The 17882-nt window shown below is 33.5% G+C and overlaps 1 protein-coding gene across 1 annotated transcript; it reads left to right on the forward strand.

The window, feature by feature from the left end:
* The first annotated feature begins 7970 nt into the window (after window positions 1–7970).
* LOC125671417 (SET domain-containing protein 9-like) lies at window positions 7971–17553 on the forward strand. Its single transcript, XM_048907150.2, has 6 exons — window positions 7971–8097; window positions 8942–9255; window positions 9876–9999; window positions 10777–10892; window positions 11309–11435; window positions 16727–17553. Exons 1-6 carry the CDS (start codon window positions 8006–8008, stop codon window positions 16812–16814), a joined length of 861 nt encoding a protein of 286 aa, XP_048763107.1. The 5' UTR covers window positions 7971–8005; the 3' UTR covers window positions 16815–17553.
* The last annotated feature ends 329 nt before the right edge of the window (window positions 17554–17882 follow it).

Raw genomic sequence — 17882 nt, forward strand, 5'->3', positions numbered from 1 at the left:
AGAAAATCTACACTAAAATGAAAAATAAGAAAAGTATAGTGCTTGCAAATACTGGTCTTGGTCGTAAGATATTTTGTGAATAGTCTGGTTATAAACACGACATGTACCATTTTTATTTTCTCTGGTTGAAATCCATACTACACGCAAACTTACATGGAATTTTTGCAGTTTTATTGTTTTGTTTTGAACATATTTTATTGATGAAATCAAAAGGATTGGGAACAAGTTCTAACACCTTACAAGTCCCTCTCCTAAAATATTACAATATGTCATGCAAGGTAATAAAGGTAATAATTGACAGGTAAAATGTACAATGATTAAACGAATCTACAAGTTTCTTCTATAAATTTATGAATAACTGAAAAAAAAAATTATATTAGTTTGTAGAGGCAATTGACATCACTGCATAATAACAATTTTGTATCAATATTAACCAAGTCAAGCATGAAAAGGTGATTTAAAAAAAATCTAATTCTGGAGTAATTTATACATCTTCATTAATATGCCCATATGTACAAAATGGAGAATTTGTAATATTTCGTTTATAAAGATCATAATTAAGTATACAGTTGTATCTTAGCTTTGTATGAATAATGTTGATATATCGTTTTCCAAAAGAGTGATATGATGGTGGTCTTGTAATGTGTGTTATTGTATTTTTGCGGAATTCTATTCACAGCTGAAAACTTGTTGTGTTAGTCTATAGTTGGTTTCTGTACATGAATACAACAATCAAGTCATATATATTGTGTGGAGAGATAGGAGTGGGAAAATGTTTTACTTATATCAGAAATATGTATATGGGAATTAAATCAATGATTAAGATAAATGGCATGTCAACTGACTTTTTTACATGTAATGTTGGGATAAAACAGGGCGAAAATTTATCCCCCTTTCTGTTTGCTTTGTATATTAACGATCTTGAATATTTTTTACAAGGGACAGGCATTATTGGCCTACAAAGTGTTACTAATTCAATTGAAGAGGAACTTATGCTGTACTTGAAACTTTTAATTCTGCTATATGCAGATGATACAGTTAATAATGGCTGAATCTGCTGATGATTTACAATGTGCGTTGAATGAATTTTTTATATATTGTACTCAGTGGAAATTGAATGTTAATGTCGATAAAACAAAATTTTTGATATTCTCAAAGGGTCCATTGATGAAAAGGTAATTTTACTATAATGGGGGTGTTATAGAAAATGTAAAAGAATTCAAATATATCGGTATTATATTTTCTAGATCCGGGTCTTTTTGTAGAGCTAAGAAACATTTATGTAACAAGCCCAGAAAGCTATGTATGGAATTATAAGGAAAATTAGATTGTTTGATTTACCAATTAGTTGTCAATTTGACCTATTTGACAAAGTAGTTTTACCAGTTTTAATTTATGGATGTGAAATATGGGGGTATGAAAATTTACAAGTTGTAGAGCGCATTCACTTAGAATTTCTGAAACACATTTTTCAGCTGAAAAGATCTACGCCCTCATTTATGGTATATGGTGAAATAGGTCGTTTCCCTATCTATACTAATGTGTATAGTATAATGATTTCATACTGGGCTACATTATTGCAAGGTTGTGACTTTAAAATTGTTAATGTACTTTATAAATTTTTGCATACACAATATCTTAACGGTACTGTTAAAAACCCCTGGTTTGAATGTATTCATCGAATTTTAAACATGTGTGGTCTTTCAAATATATGGCATCAACAAGAGAACATAAATGGAAAACGGATAACAAATACTGTCAAACAAAGACTTAAGGATCAATTCAATCAAACATGGTCGAGAGATATGTTCAATTCATCTAAAGGTAAAATATACAGAACTTTTAAGATAGACTTCGGACCAGAAAAATATTTAGAAAAATTGTCAAAAAAATTCAGAACTATTTTTCTTAAATTTTGCACCACAAATCACCACCTTTCAGTAGAGGCTGGCAGATGGATTGGTATTGCATATAATGAAAGATTTTGTGTTTTGTGTAACGAATCGAAAATTGCAGACGAATTCTATTATATATTAGAATGCAGTGCTTTGTCAAATATTAGAAAAGAATACCTACACAGTAGGTATTACACAAGACCTAATGTTATTAAATTTCATGAAATTATGTCAACCTGTAAGGTTAAAACACTTTAAAAACTCTGTATGTTTATCTCAAAAATCTATGAGTTAGTATGTCCTCCTTAATATATTTTGTAAATACTTTTTCAATACAAGTATATTGTATAATTGTATATACTCTGACCTCTTACTCAAATGTATGTTTATTTAATGCACCTCATGTACCATGTATAATGTGGTTTGAGTGAATAAAATTAACTTGAACTTGAGAGAAAGGGGGGGGGGGGGTACATGTTGTAAGTAAATAGTAAGTTCCATCTGTTCCCTTGAGTAGGCCCTATCTTCTTCTTTTTTTCACCATTCTTATATGCGATATATTTGTGTGTTTCATAAATAAATCTCATTTGTGGCATTGCACAGATGACATGTAAAGGTTTCTCAGAACATCTTGCAGTATGAACTAAATACGTTAGCCCATACAATGATAGTGTTTTGTAAATCACTATTGTTCTCAATATAAGCTGAAATAAAGGATTTGTTAACTGTCGCTCAGTCTTATCTTCGGAATCCAAAAATTGTTTGAATTCTTCTAGAAATTGTTGTAAATAATCTCATTCCCGTAAAAAGTGTTAGATTGTTCCTCCTCACAGTGAAAAAAAAAGTTGCAATATTTAGAATCTCTTCTTTTTATTTTGTAAGGAGTAATAACGCCTTTTGGAAAAGTGTAATAACCCCCTTTTAAAAAGGCATAATAATGCCTTTTGGAAAGGCGTAATTTCGCGTTATAATTCCTTTTCTCTTTGCGTTATTAAGCCTTTTTTCGCGTTATAATGCCTTTTCACTTTGCGTTACTTCTTTTTTCGCGTTATAACACCTTTTCTCTTTGCGTTATTAAGCCTTTTTTCGCGTTATAACGCTTTTCTATTTATTTTTTCTCTCATAGTTTGATACTAATAGGCTTCCGTAATTTTTAACAATAATGAATTTGTAGCTAAAATTTTATTTATAATTCTGTACTGAAACCAGTGGAGCTTACAGTCTTTTGTTACTCTGAAGGGTATTTTGTGGATATTTCCAATCCCCTGTCGTCTACATCTAAAAGCTCATTCCATTTCTTTTTGCCAGCTGAGACTGAGTTATTCTAATATGTTTATGTTATTTCATAGAAAAACATTGATTTGTAACATTTCAAAATTGTGCAAGTATTTGACATAATTAATGAATAAAAAGTAAATCATCTTCATTAACAATATCATTAATCAGTCTGATGTTGCTGTCAAACATTTGTTTATTAAAAAATGGTTTTCCACCATCATGAATCTGTGGATTATAAAACAGAGGTGAATCAGCAGCAACAGTGGACTCATCAATAAGACTTATGTAATGTAATGTACGACTTGAATACATCAATCCAAAATTTATTTTATTATGTTACCTATGTATAAATATCTTCAGAGGTCTAGTATTTTATTGCAAATTGTATCATAGAAAATTCAAGTTGGACATATAATAAAACATATATATATATATATATATATATATATATATATATATATATATAGTGCAAGTTACTCGATTTCTCGTTCCGGGCCGTGTGACGTCGTCATGTGACGTGAATTTTAGCCTAGTGTAGGCCTAGTAAGTGTACTTTAGTCTCTTCCCATGACCCCCTGCTCTACGAGGGGACAAGACTAATATAAGTGTACTTTTAATTAAACGTCGTTCGTTTGTTTCTTTGGTTGGGTTTTTGTTTTTTCGCACTCAAAACCGCATTAATTTCTTAAATTGAATTAAACTTTGCGCATGATAGGAAATAATATATCTTTCAGAGGAATTTTATTCCCAGGATAAAATAAAAAATGAATTGGCAAACTATAATTAATTAATTGTGAAAAAGTTTGTATTTTCATAGATAAGGGGGGGGGGATAAAATGTTGTCGAGGACAATAACTCCTATGCTAGCATTTCCTCCACTTTATGCCTATCCTACACCGACTTCCCTAATAGGGTCTGTAAGTCTCATCATGTAATTGCCGAGATTTAGCGAGATTATTAATCTACATTGTGTATATTCTGTCGACAGGGGCATCTGATCCCACCTTAGCTGCAGAACTGTAGCTCTCTGAAAAAATATTTTGACATAACAGTTATGTTATGTCAAAATATTTTTTCAGAGAGCTACAGTTCTGCAGCTAATCCCACCTCTGGTACATATCCAGGGGTCCGTGTTTGTCTGATCCCACCTCTGGTACATATCCAGAGGTCCGTGTTTGCCCAACTATCTGTTTTGTAAGTTATGAGAATGATCTCCACCTTCAAGTTTTTCTTAACTGTTGACATCAGATGTAAATCTATATGTATGTTTGGGTGCCGACTTTAAATAAATAAAATTTACTTACTTGTTTTACTTACTTTACAAACGTTGATTTTAGAACAGACTCTTTGTTTCTTGTTAGTTTGTTTGTTAACAACTTATTGAAATAATCTATATTACCAATTTATGATACCTCTGTATTTATAAAAGAAATTATTCATTGAGTCAATAAATGAGAGTAAAAGAGAGAAAGAGGGGGATGTACATAGACTTTGCGTTAGCTACCATTAGGAATACAACCAATATACAATCAATATGACCACAGAAACTCTGCAGACACCCCTGAGACATGTCCTGTGTATATCAAAACTATATACAACACCCTGCTGTCTTGGCCAGGTAAATAACAATGACCATGCACATAGATGAGCTCCGCCCATAACCAGATATGTGAAGAAACCGTACGGTGGGGTGGGGGTGGGGAGGGGTCTTTCACTATAAGATTTAAGCATTAAATTGTATCTCCATATTGTCATAGAATCGTTTTAAATTTAAAAGATATGTGTGAACATTTCTGAGATTTAAAGAGAACCTTTTTAGATACGCGCGCAGCGTCATCGTGTTTTTTTTTTGAAATGCTATCGCAAAGGGCACCAAGATGTTTCGGTACCACGACGTTTCGGCACTTACTTTAAGATGTTTCGGCACCAACAATTATTTTAATAGCGCCATGGATGCTTAAGGGACCACGTACTTCATTGATGAACACATAGAACATCAAGCCCGATAAAAGCCATTCGATTTTTAATCACTTCTCGCATTGATAAAACAAACATATGAATAACGAAAATTGTTGCCACATTCTTTTTTGCTATGTGTTTCAAATGTTTAGTGTTTTGTATTTTGATTTTTTGATTCATATTCAGTTTTAAGTTCATTCCTTAAACCGTTAATATATTCACAATCGAGAGATTGGAAGATACGAGAAATTATAGGAACGAACATTTGACTTTAAACTAATTAATGATAAGATGTAGTATTAACTTTCGGAATTACTAGAATAAACTGTAATTCGTGAATAAATGTTATACTTTGTACACATGTAGGATAGTTTTACGTTTATTTGACACACAAGGAAGTTGTATAGACGTCGCGCACGGTACTGTTGTAATTTTAGGTTACGCTTATAACGTCGTAAATTGTGGCAAAATAATCACGAAAACAACGTCACATTTTAAACAAATTCATTACATGTATCTCCAAGCTGTAACATCATAATTAAAGCACATGCATGATTTATCGTTTAAAAATTCAAAATAAATCTTTGTACGTGTATTGTGTACATTCATAAAAATTATGAATTCTTAGAAATACTCCAAAGTATACGTACTGTATTTATTTCACCGTGCCTACAATAGCAGGCATCTCGTATGAAATAAGGGTACCCGTTTCGATAGGTTTCGTTTCGCTTTGGTAGATTTCGTTTCATTTCGATTTTTTGAGGGGGGGGGGGGTGGTCTCGTGAAAACTACGTGAATTTAGATTTTTTTGGTCAGACGTTGAACTTTTGATCTCGTCCCTTATATCATATGGAAGTTTGAATGGTAGTGTATATGGCGTGTAAAACGGTGCATTTATACACATTTTGATTTATATGCTATTTCAGGGAGAACAAACAATGATCTAGAAGGTTGGCACAATCGAATCAACTCCAGAATGAACTCCAGAGGACGAGTCCCATGTTACCTCCTATTACAAGAACTGTACACGGGGGTCACTGCCATCCCCATGCAGGCCAGGCTGCTGACGGAAGGGAACATGGAGAGACTACAAAGGAAACAGTCTTCCAGACTCAACGGAAAACTATTCCAACTTTGGGAGGAATACAATGCCAGACAGATCAGCACCACCCAGCTGATGAGAAAGTGCTCGTAGTTATATGGACCTGTTGACATCTAATGTTAATTTCTGTTCTGTTGTGTTAAGTGTTACTTCAGCGGTGTTGGGGGGAAATGTTGGACTGTATAATTCATTTATTTATTTGAGTGATTGAAAACTGTATGATGGTAAATGTTTGTTTGACATAAGTACTGCTAAATAAAACACATTTAAAAATGCTTCATTTGGTTCAATTTGTATAGCAAGCAAAGCACTACATAGATAAGAAAAGTAAGCAATTAAAGCACTACACGTATTGATGCTCATCACAAATGCTCTATTAAAGGGGCATGGGCACGATTTGAGCTGAAAATTTTCAAATTTTATTTTTCCATTTTTATTGTGAATTGTGAGCTTGACCACTGATATTCAAATTTTTGCTAACAATTAGAAATACCTTATCTAAGCATTCTAAACTTTAAAAATGGAAAAATAAAATTTGAATTTGTTTGACTCAAATTGTGTCCGTGTCCCTTTCATGAACTATACTAAGGTCAATATGACAGATTAATAAATATTCCACTGTAGTCTTTTAATTAGAGAGAAACTGATAATGATTCTCGTTGATAATATCATAACATTGAAATATGTTCAAATGAAATCAGTGATTTTTCTCATAATGTTATATGCAACAAAACAATATTTCCATTTTGCTCTTTTCGAGGGGATAGAATAAACAACAAAAATGAACTTTTCATACAACATTAATGGTAACATTTGTTGGGGCAAATTTTGTAATTAAAAAAAATCATATATAATTTGAATGTGATTTATCTTTTTATTGATGATATGTATATATTTTCAATAAATATGCAATGAGTGAAAATCGCATCCTGTCTAAATTTCCTGCAGTTTTATCCTCCCGACAATGAGTTAACAACCCGCAGATTACAAATGTATATTGTCAGGATTTTTTTCCTCATTATTTTTTCTTTGATGTTTTATTTAAAGTTGGCACTGTGTACAAGCATAAAACAAATATTATGAGCTCTACAGAGCTCTTAAACCGACTTTCACAGACAAAAGAGAATACAAATATCACAAAGGTAAGCATGCAAAAACACAAAAACATATATACACGCATACTGTATAAATAGAAGTTAAGAATTAAATACAAAATAAACAAATGCCTTTCAATATAAAATTTAAGCACTGAATCTAAACCACAGCAGTAAGAATTGTTAAGAAGCACTATAACTGTTATAACTAGAAATAAGAAAAAATATAATAATAGAATAATATATAGCAGTTTACAATAGCTAAATAAATGGGTAGTAATGCAAATGAAAGGATTTTGAAAATAATTTTAAAATATGTTAAGGTGCTATGAAGCATTTATATACAAATATATTTATAACGGACTTTTATAAACAATGACGGGTCTTTCGTTTTAGGTAGTGTACTGTGAACTTATTGCACACCCATACCGGTATCTGTTGTTTGTCTATTAAACTGCAAATTGTCCAATATTCCATTTATAAACATAAAACAAAGTTTAACAAGTATCTAGTCATTGTCTAACAAAATTATTATGAAGTCCCGAAACGTGTTACCTGAAGTCCCGAAACATGTTAATCGAAGTCCCGAAACGTGTTGTGTAGTCCCGAAACATCCGGGTCCCGAAACGTCGGGTCCCGAAACGTCCGTAATTCTCGCAAAGTCTAACTAGTATGGTATGATGTCAAAAGTTTTTTACAAATTTAAACAGAAATGGGCACAATACCGCTACCGATTTGTTCCTTGGATTGCATTGACTTTGAATAAGAGGTAAATATTGATACCAATCTTTGCTGCGCCTTGCAAGGCAACAAATTTATGCCAAATTTCCTCATCAGAAGTTACTAACTTTTCGGTGACAAACTCTGCAGAAATGCTGTTCGAAGGTATCTTAAGACGCATCCTATTCTTTGGATTGTTATTCTAAAAACTTATCTATTTATCAACCGGTAATAATAATTTTGTACTTCAACTTGTGGTATAGTTCAACTAGGCCCTAGCTATAAATGCTTCATACATTTATTTACTGTTGATCTGCATGACATTGACCAAGAAATGACTAGCGGCCTGAAATCAGATATTGCACGTCGTGGCTCACTAAACCTAAAGATGAAGAAGTTTATTCCTAATTAGGGCAGTCAACTACAAGCAAGAAAATATCAGTGCTGGATCAAGGAATTTCTCGGGGGTGTTGGGGGTGTTGTTGCAGTAAATGGCTGACTGACAGTCCCCACTGGACTCTTATTAGGATTTCACACTGCATGAACCCTTTAGGGACCTCAAGGCAGCACCACCACCACCACCCCTCACACACAGAGAGAAATTTGCATGCACATTTAAAATGCCACCTAGTTAGCACCCTGTTCATAGCTGCATGCTTGAGCTGTTCATGTCTCTAATGAGATCCTAGTCTTACTGTCTAACCTTAGCTAGAATGCAAGTGTCAAATTCGATTACTATTACGAGAGGAAGCAAATCAGAGGCTAGCGAAGTTTGTTGTTTGTAGTTTGTTCCATTAATTTATGCATGTAATTGTATAAATCTATGACATCAGATTCTAAGTTTCTCCTACCTGTAGCAGGCTGTTAACATGCACACAACATTTTCCTTTCAGGTCAGCGAGAACAGTCAACAAAGGTCACAGGGACAAATTAATTCCAGATGAAGCTGTCCACATATCCATATTGGATCTGTTTGAAAGATTTCACCAGTTTTACCCAGCTGATGAGAAAGTGTGCCTTAGTGCTGCTTACAGGGCACTGGGTGACAGAAACCCCGCCCACATAGCTAAACACAATCTGCTCGTGACTGAGAAACATTTGGGCTTTAAGGTAGAGAAGAGGCGTAGCACTCTGCCCCATGGAGGTATGGGGGTGTTTGTCACCAGTGGGCGTGTACCTCCGGGGGCTGTGGTGTCTTTCTATCCGGGTATGTGTGTACTGATTTTAATATTTTACTGTTTGAAGCAGCAGAACTGTGGCGGGGGGGGGGGGGGGGGGTTGAAAAGGGGATTTTTTCCTGGAGTTTTAAAATTCTGCAGCTACATCTGGATAGGGGATTTTTTTCCTGGAGTTTTAAAATTCTGCGCTACATCTGGATAGGAGATTTTTTCCTGGAGTTTTAAAATTCTGCAGCTACATCTGGCCTGGAGGTTATAAAATGTTTATCGTACTCATACTCAAACTCGGCCATATTTGTTTGGAGTACAACTCTGAGCAAGCTCCAAAACATACTCGATAATCCTTGAGAATGTACTCCATTTGAGTATGAGAATGATTTTATAAAAGTTTTATAACCTTCACTTTTGAGTAGGAGTACGATTTAGAGCATGGAGTTTGAGTTTGAGTATGAAAACGTGCTCAAGAAAGTTTTATAACCTCCAGGCCTGTTGTCTGGCACAGTTGCTGCAGAACTGTAACTCTCCGAAAAATTATGGCGACATATCTGTCTAGTACAGTTCTACAGCTACTGGGACAGGTGCTGTACTCTGAATGTGTAAGAGGAGAAAAAGCTGATTTTAGTTGTTTTTGACACAATTTTATTTTCAGGGACAGTGTATTATCCACATGAAGCCATTTTATTCCAAAGCATTGGCAATCCATTCATCCTCAGGTGTATAGATGGTGTTTTGATTGACGGGAATGACCGATCACTCTCAAAGATGATTTTTAAGTAAGTTTTGACAGCTCTCCGGCTGATATAGAAGTGCTCTCTGACTGCATGTAAATTAATACTTATATTAAATAGGGGTGAAACGATACAGTACCTTCTCGATTCGATTTTCGATACTTTAGTCTTGATTCAATACAATAGCATGTACCAAATTCTTTATAATGCTAAGATTTCTTATGTTTCGTTGTATTTATTGCTCTCTGCAAATAAATTCTACATAATGTTAAAACGTTTAACATAGATCAACAATCTTATCAATTGTCCTAAAGCCGAAATATCACCATACTCAGGATTTATACATTGGGGGTGCATTTTTCAACTCGACTGCGTCCATTTTGATACAGCAAAGTTTACTCGTATGTTGATTGGGCAATTTTCAATTCCATTGGCTAATCAGAAATCGTGTTATCAAGAGCAATGTGTGCTATGATTTTAGAACCATATCGAACAGAAACAGACCCCGAATAAATCGAACATCGAATCGAGACCACTACATTGCGATTTGGCCGCATCGCGATACATCGTTTCACCCCTAATATTAAAGATACTTACTCAACAATGGTGGGGGATCAACAATTATGTAGTTTGAAATACATATCTTCGATTAGAACAGTAATATTGCCATATTTATTATGATGTTCAAAACTAAGAAAAATTTGTGGAAAGAGATGCTGGAAAAAGTCAATGCCAAATACAATTGTAGGTATGATTATTTTTTTATTCATAAATGTTCTTCTAATTTGTTTCCCATGATAACCCTTGTTTGTTGTTTTTCAGCTCATGTTCCCAAAGAGACAGGCGGGGTCCATTCTACACCTGTGACTCGTCATGGCTGACTGATTTCCCCCAGAATCCTCTGGCTATAGGGCAGTATGTTAACAACCACACAAAAGGTGTGCAAATAATGGGAAAATTTACAACCAGACAAAAGATGTGCAAATAATGGGGAAATTTACAACCAGACTAAAGATGTACGAATAATGGGGAAATTTACAACCAGACTAAAGATGTGCAAATAATATGTGTATTAGAAAGGGCAGTGAATCTCAGATTTACTGTAATCCAAATTTTATTTGTGACAACTTATTTCACAATATTTATTAGTGATGAACTGAATTGAGTGACTACTTTTTGCAACGAAGATTATCTTAAACATACAAAAAAACATCAAAGGCGAGAAATAGTCACAGTGATAAGGTTCTTGCAAACCTCACACAAATTTCTCGCACTGAATAAAAGTTGGTTTATCTTACTCTGTAACTACTTTGTAAGGACAGCGATTTTAGGGTCACCCTGTATCTATTCACAGAGTTTCCAGCGAACGTGGTGTATCAGGAGTTTGAGGTTCCTGTGGGTTTTCCTTTCCACCTGAAACAGTTCATTCCCAATGTCTTCTATTCCTCACAGATCACAGAGGACCCAGCATCCCCACTAAGGTCCGTCAGATAAACAACAAAGTACTCTTACATTCTAAATCTACCATGATTGTCGCAAAGATCAAAGGAATATGCTGCGGTCTTTATATTCTGCAATATACTTCCAAACGTAATAACTGATTATGAGAAAATTGATGCACATCTCTGACACTTTCACTCCATGTATGTGTAGTTTTCAAACTAAATACTTAAAATATTTTTCAAAATAGATCTAATATACCATAGCCACTATCTCACCTTTTTCGTCAGCAAAAAACATGTAGGCCTAGTCCAGTTTGGAATCTGCCAGGATGTCATGAAGTGGCCTCATTCCTAGCAATCGACTGTATATTCTGAGCCATAGAAGAATTGAAATAAAGTTCTTGTTGTCATGGATGTTGCTGTATAACCTCCTTGGTCAAGAAATGTTGTTTGAACACCTCAGCTTTTGTATTTCAAAACTTTTCTTTACCTCGGAGGTTATCCTGCAACATACACGAAAACAAGAACTTTATTTCTTAATTATCCACTGACAACTAAGTTTAGGGAATATAGTGTGTGCAGTATCTCTGTAAACACTAAATAAAGACTATTATATCAGAGATATGGTCTTAATTATTCCTCATCAATTCTCAGTCCCAGTGCAGTGTTAAACATAGTGAATATTCCTTATAAATTCTCAATCTCAGTGTAATGTTAAACATAGTGATTATTTCTCATCAAATCTCTATCTCAGTGTAATGTTAAACATACTCATTATTCCTTATCAAATCTCTATCTCAGTGTAATGTTAAACATAGTGATTATTCATTATCAATTCTCTATCTCAGTGTAATATTAAACATAGTGATTATTCCTTATCAAATCTCAATCTCAGTGTAATGTTAAACATAGTGATTATTCATTATCAATTCTCTATCTCAGTGTAATGTTAAACATAGTGATTATTCATTATCAAATCTCTATCTCAGTGTAATGTTAAACATAGTGATTATTCCTTATCAATTCTCTATCTCAGTGTAATGTTAAACATAGTGATTATTCCTTATCAATTCTCTATCTCAGTGTAATGTTAAACATAGTGATTATTCCTTGTCAAATCTCTATCTCAGTGTAATGTTAAACATAGTGATTATTCCTTATCAAATCTCTATCTCAGTGTAATGTTAAACATAGTGATTATTCCTTATCAATTCTCTATCTCAGTGTAATGTTAAACATAGTGATTATTCCTTATCAAATCTCAATCTCAGTGTAATGTTAAACATAGTGATTATTCCTTATCAATTCTCTATCTCAGTGTAATGTTAAACATAGTGATTATTCCTTATCAATTCTCTATCTCAGTGTAATGTTAAACATAGTGATTATTCCTTGTCAAATCTCTATCTCAGTGTAATGTTAAACATAGTGATTATTCCTCATTGATTCTCTATCTCAGTGTAATGTTAAACATACTCATTATTCCTTATCAAATCTCTATCTCAGTGTAATGTTAAACAAAGTGATTATTCCTTATCAAATCTCTATCTCAGTGTAATGTTAAACATAGTGATTATTCCTTATCAATTCTCTATCTCAGGGCAGTGTTAAATATAGTGATTATTCCTTATCAATTCTCTATCTCAGGGCAGTGTTAAACATAGTGATTATTCCTTATCAATTCTCTATCTCAGGGCAGTGTTAAACATAGTGATTATTCCTTATCAATTCTCTATCTCAGGGCAGTGTTAAATATAGTGATTATTCCTTATCAATTCTCTATCTCAGGACAGTGTTAAACATAGTGATTATTCCTTATCAATTCTCTATCTCAGGGCAGTGTTAAACATAGTGATTATTCCTTATCAATTCTCTATCTCAGTGTAATGTTAAACATAGTGATTATTCCTTATCAATTCTCTATCTCAGGGCAGTGTTAAACATAGTGATTATTCCTTCACCAAGCGTTTGAAGTGACCTTAAGAACAGCGGTGCTGTCTCTTGGTAGGCAGTGACATAATAATGAACCCTCACTGCTACAGCTCTGAGCGCCCTGCATAAGTCATGTGACACTTCACTCATGATGACATATTTATATTATTGAATGGGACATACAACAGCACAAAGAAACTTCAGTTTCCGCTAAATTGATAACAAATCTCTCTCTTTTTTTTTTCGAGTCATCACGTCATAGGCCAGAAACATGGATTTGATTGTAAAAGTGTTGTTGATAGCATGTATTTTAGAGAACCATAAAAGGTCAAGGTCACAATGTTTTGTTTGACACATTTTTTTTTATCATTCAGCCTCATGCTAACTAAAAATGGAAATTGATACTTATTGATGTCTTGGTCAAAAGTCAAGGGCATGTTGATCTAAAGTTGATATTTGAGAATGGTACCGTTGAATTATCTCACGTGTGATGAGATATCCCACTTAGCAGTGCGTCTGTTAAACTTTGATCTTTGGATCCAAGAACCAATTGAGCAGATCAATGAATCTAATTTTAAAGAGTGAGATACAGGATTGTTTTATTTGTTATATGTGAGTAAGAAGGGTTTCCTGTAATGTAATGTTTTATTTGTTATATCTGATTAAGAAGGGTTTCCTGTAATGTAATATTTGTTATATGTGATGAAGAAGGGTTTCCTGTAATGTAATGTTTTATTTTTTGTCTCTGATTAAGAAGGGTTTCCTGTAATGTAATGTTTTATTTGTTATATGTGATGAAGAAGGGTTTCCTGTAATGTAATGTTTTATTTTTTGTCTCTGATTATGAAGGATTTCCTGTAATGTAATGTTTTATTTGTTATATGTGAGTAAGAAGGGTTTCCTGTAATGTAATGTTTTATTTGTTATATCTGATTAAGAAGGGTTTCCTGTAATGTAATGTTTTGTTTGTTATATCTGATTATGAAGGGTTTCCTGTTATGTAATGTTTTATTTGTTATATCTGATTAAGAAGGGTTTCCTGTAATGTTTTATTTGTTATATCTGATTAAGAAGGGTTTCCTGTAATGTAATGTTTTATTTGTTGTCTCTGATTAAGAAGGGTTTCCTGTAATGTAATGTTTTATTTGTTATATCTGATTAGGAAGGGGTTCCTGTAATGTAATGTTTTATATGTTATATCTGATTAAGAAGGGTTTCCTGTAATGTAATGTTTTATTTGTTATATCTGATTAAGAAGGGTTTCCTGTAATGTAATGTTTTATATGTTATATCTGATTAAGAAGGATTTCCTGTAATGTAATGTTTTATTTGTTATATGTGAGTAAGAAGGGTTTCCTGTAATGTAATGTTTTATTTGTTATATCTGATTAAGAAGGGTTTCCTGTAATGTAATGTTTTGTTTGTTATATCTGATTATGAAGGGTTTCCTGTTATGTAATGTTTTATTTGTTATATCTGATTAAGAAGGGTTTCCTGTAATGTTTTATTTGTTATATCTGATTAAGAAGGGTTTCCTGTAATGTAATGTTTTATTTGTTGTCTCTGATTAAGAAGGGTTTCCTGTAATGTAATGTTTTATTTGTTATATCTGATTAGGGAGGGTTTCCTGTAATGTAATGTTTTATATGTTATATCTGATTAAGAAGGGTTTCCTGTAATGTAATGTTTTATTTGTTATATCTGATTAAGAAGGGTTTCCTGTAATGTAATGTTTTATATGTTATATCTGATTAAGAAGGATTTCCTGTAATGTAATGTTTTATTTGTTATATGTGAGTAAGAAGGGTTTCCTGTAATGTAATGTTTTATTTGTTATATCTGATTAAGAAGGGTTTCCTGTAATGTAATGTTTTGTTTGTTATATCTGATTATGAAGGGTTTCCTGTTATGTAATGTTTTATTTTTTGTCTCTGATTAAGAAGGGTTTCCTGTAATGTAATGTTTTATTTGTTATATGTGATGAAGAAGGGTTTCCTGTAATGTAATGTTTTATTTGTTATATGTGAGTAAGAAGGGTTTCCTGTAATGTAATGTTTTATTTTTTGTCTCTGATTAAGAAGGGTTTCCTGTAATGTAATGTTTTGTTTGTTATATCTGATTATGAAGGGTTTCCTGTTATGTAATGTTTTATTTGTTATATCTGATTAAGAAGGGTTTCCTGTAATGTTTTATTTGTTATATCTGATTAAGAAGGGTTTCCTGTAATGTAATGTTTTATTTGTTGTCTCTGATTAAGAAGGGTTTCCTGTAATGTAATGTTTTATTTGTTATATCTGATTAAGAAGGGTTTCCTGTAATGTAATGTTTTATATGTTATATCTGATTAAGAAGGGTTTCCTGTAATGTAATGTTTTATTTGTTATATCTGATTAAGAAGGGTTTCCTGTAATGTAATGTTTTATATGTTATATCTGATTAAGAAGGATTTCCTGTAATGTAATGTTTTATTTGTTATATGTGAGTAAGAAGGGTTTCCTGTAATGTAATGTTTTATTTGTTATATCTGATTAAGAAGGGTTTCCTGTAATGTAATGTTTTGTTTGTTATATCTGATTATGAAGGGTTTCCTGTTATGTAATGTTTTATTTTTTGTCTCTGATTAAGAAGGGTTTCCTGTAATGTAATGTTTTATTTGTTATATGTGATGAAGAAGGGTTTCCTGTAATGTAATGTTTTATTTGTTATATGTGAGTAAGAAGGGTTTCCTGTAATGTAATGTTTTATTTGTTATATCTGATTAAGAAGGGTTTCCTGTAATGTAATGTTTTGTTTGTTATATCTGATTATGAAGGGTTTCCTGTTATGTAATGTTTTATTTTTTGTCTCTGATTAAGAAGGGTTTCCTGTAATGTAATGTTTTATTTGTTATATGTGATGAAGAAGGGTTTCCTGTAATGTAATGTTCTATATGTTATATCTGATTAAGAAGGGTTTCCTGTAATGTTTTATATGTTATATCTGATTAAGAAGGGTTTCCTGTAATGTTTTATATGTTATATCTGATTATGAAGGGTTTCCTGTAATGGATTGTTTTATTGTTGTCTCTGATTAAGAAGGGTTTCCTGTAATGTAATGTTTTATATGTTATATCTGATTAAGAAGGGTTTCCTGTAATGTTTTATATGTTATATCTGATTAAGAAGGGTTTCCTGTAATGTAATGTTTTATTTGTTGTCTCTGATTAAGAAGGGTTTCCTGTAATGTAATGTTTTATTTGTTATATCTGATTAGGAAGGGTTTCCTGTAATGTAATGTTTTATTTGTTATATCTGATTAAGAAGGGTTTCCTGTAATGTAATGCTGATGACCAATACTGCTAGAGAAATTCTTATCATACATTGGTGGTTGTATTTGATTTTTTTGGTTTTTTGTGACAGATGCCTGAGGTTAGTGGTTCTGGTGTCCATCAGAGAGATACAGGCTGGAGAAGAGCTGTTCTCATCTTACTTCACTGTCGTCTGTTGACGTCCGTCAGGAAGATTACGCCTAGAGAGAAACTATTCTATCTTCACTGTCGTCTGTTGACGTCCGTCGGGGAGATTATGCCTAGAGAGGAACTATTCTGTCTTCACTGTTGTCTGTTGACATCCGTCAGGGAGATTACGCCTAGAGAGGAACTATTCTGTCTTCACTGTCGTCTGTTGACATCCGTCAGGGAGATTACGCCTAGAGAGGAACTATTCTGTCTTCACTGTCGTCTGTTGACGTCCGTCAGGGAGTTTACGCCTAGAGAGGAACTATTCTGTCTTCACTGTCGTCTGTTGACGTCCGTCAGGGAGTTTACGCCTAGAGAGGAACTATTCTGTCTTCACTGTCGTCTGTTGACGTCCGTCAGGGAGTTTACGCCTAGAGAGGAACTATTCTGTCTTCACTGTCGTCTGTTGACGTCCGTCAGGGAGTTTACGCCTAGAGAGGAACTATTCTGTCTTCACTGTCGTCTGTTGACGTCCGTCAGTCAGATCATGCCAAGAAACTAACACCAGCCGACAGGGATATCACGTCTAGAGAGGAACTAATACCAGCCGACAGGGATATCATGTCTAGAGAGGAACTTGAAGAATAAATCAAGGATGGGCAGAATGAGCTGCATGTCAGAACTTGTGAATAATTATCATGATACGCATTTACGTGTTTATAAAATTAAACGTTCAAAATATGAAATTGATTTTTATACAAAGCAATTAAATAGTACATTTATTTAGAATGGACTCCATTTTTATTGGTGAAATTAATATGTATTGAAGTGAGCTCACAGGCTACTTCAATTACCTGAACAGTTTCTTTGATTTAAACCATGTTGCATTAAACTTCAATAATAGCCTAATTCTGGTTATGTAAGGTAAATATCAGTAGAACATGGGAGAATGTTTGCATTTCAATTCTTGCTGTGGACCAGGAAGGCCTGGGTTTGATTCACGATCCTGTTGCCACACGGGAAGCCTGGGTTTGATTCACGATCCTGTTGCCACACCGGAAGCCTGGGTTTGATTCACGATCCTGTTGCCACACGGGAAGCCCAGGTTGGATTCTGGC

This window comes from Ostrea edulis, chromosome 4 (genome assembly GCF_947568905.1).
Source record: "Ostrea edulis chromosome 4, xbOstEdul1.1, whole genome shotgun sequence".
Lineage (NCBI taxonomy): Eukaryota > Metazoa > Mollusca > Bivalvia > Ostreida > Ostreidae > Ostrea > Ostrea edulis.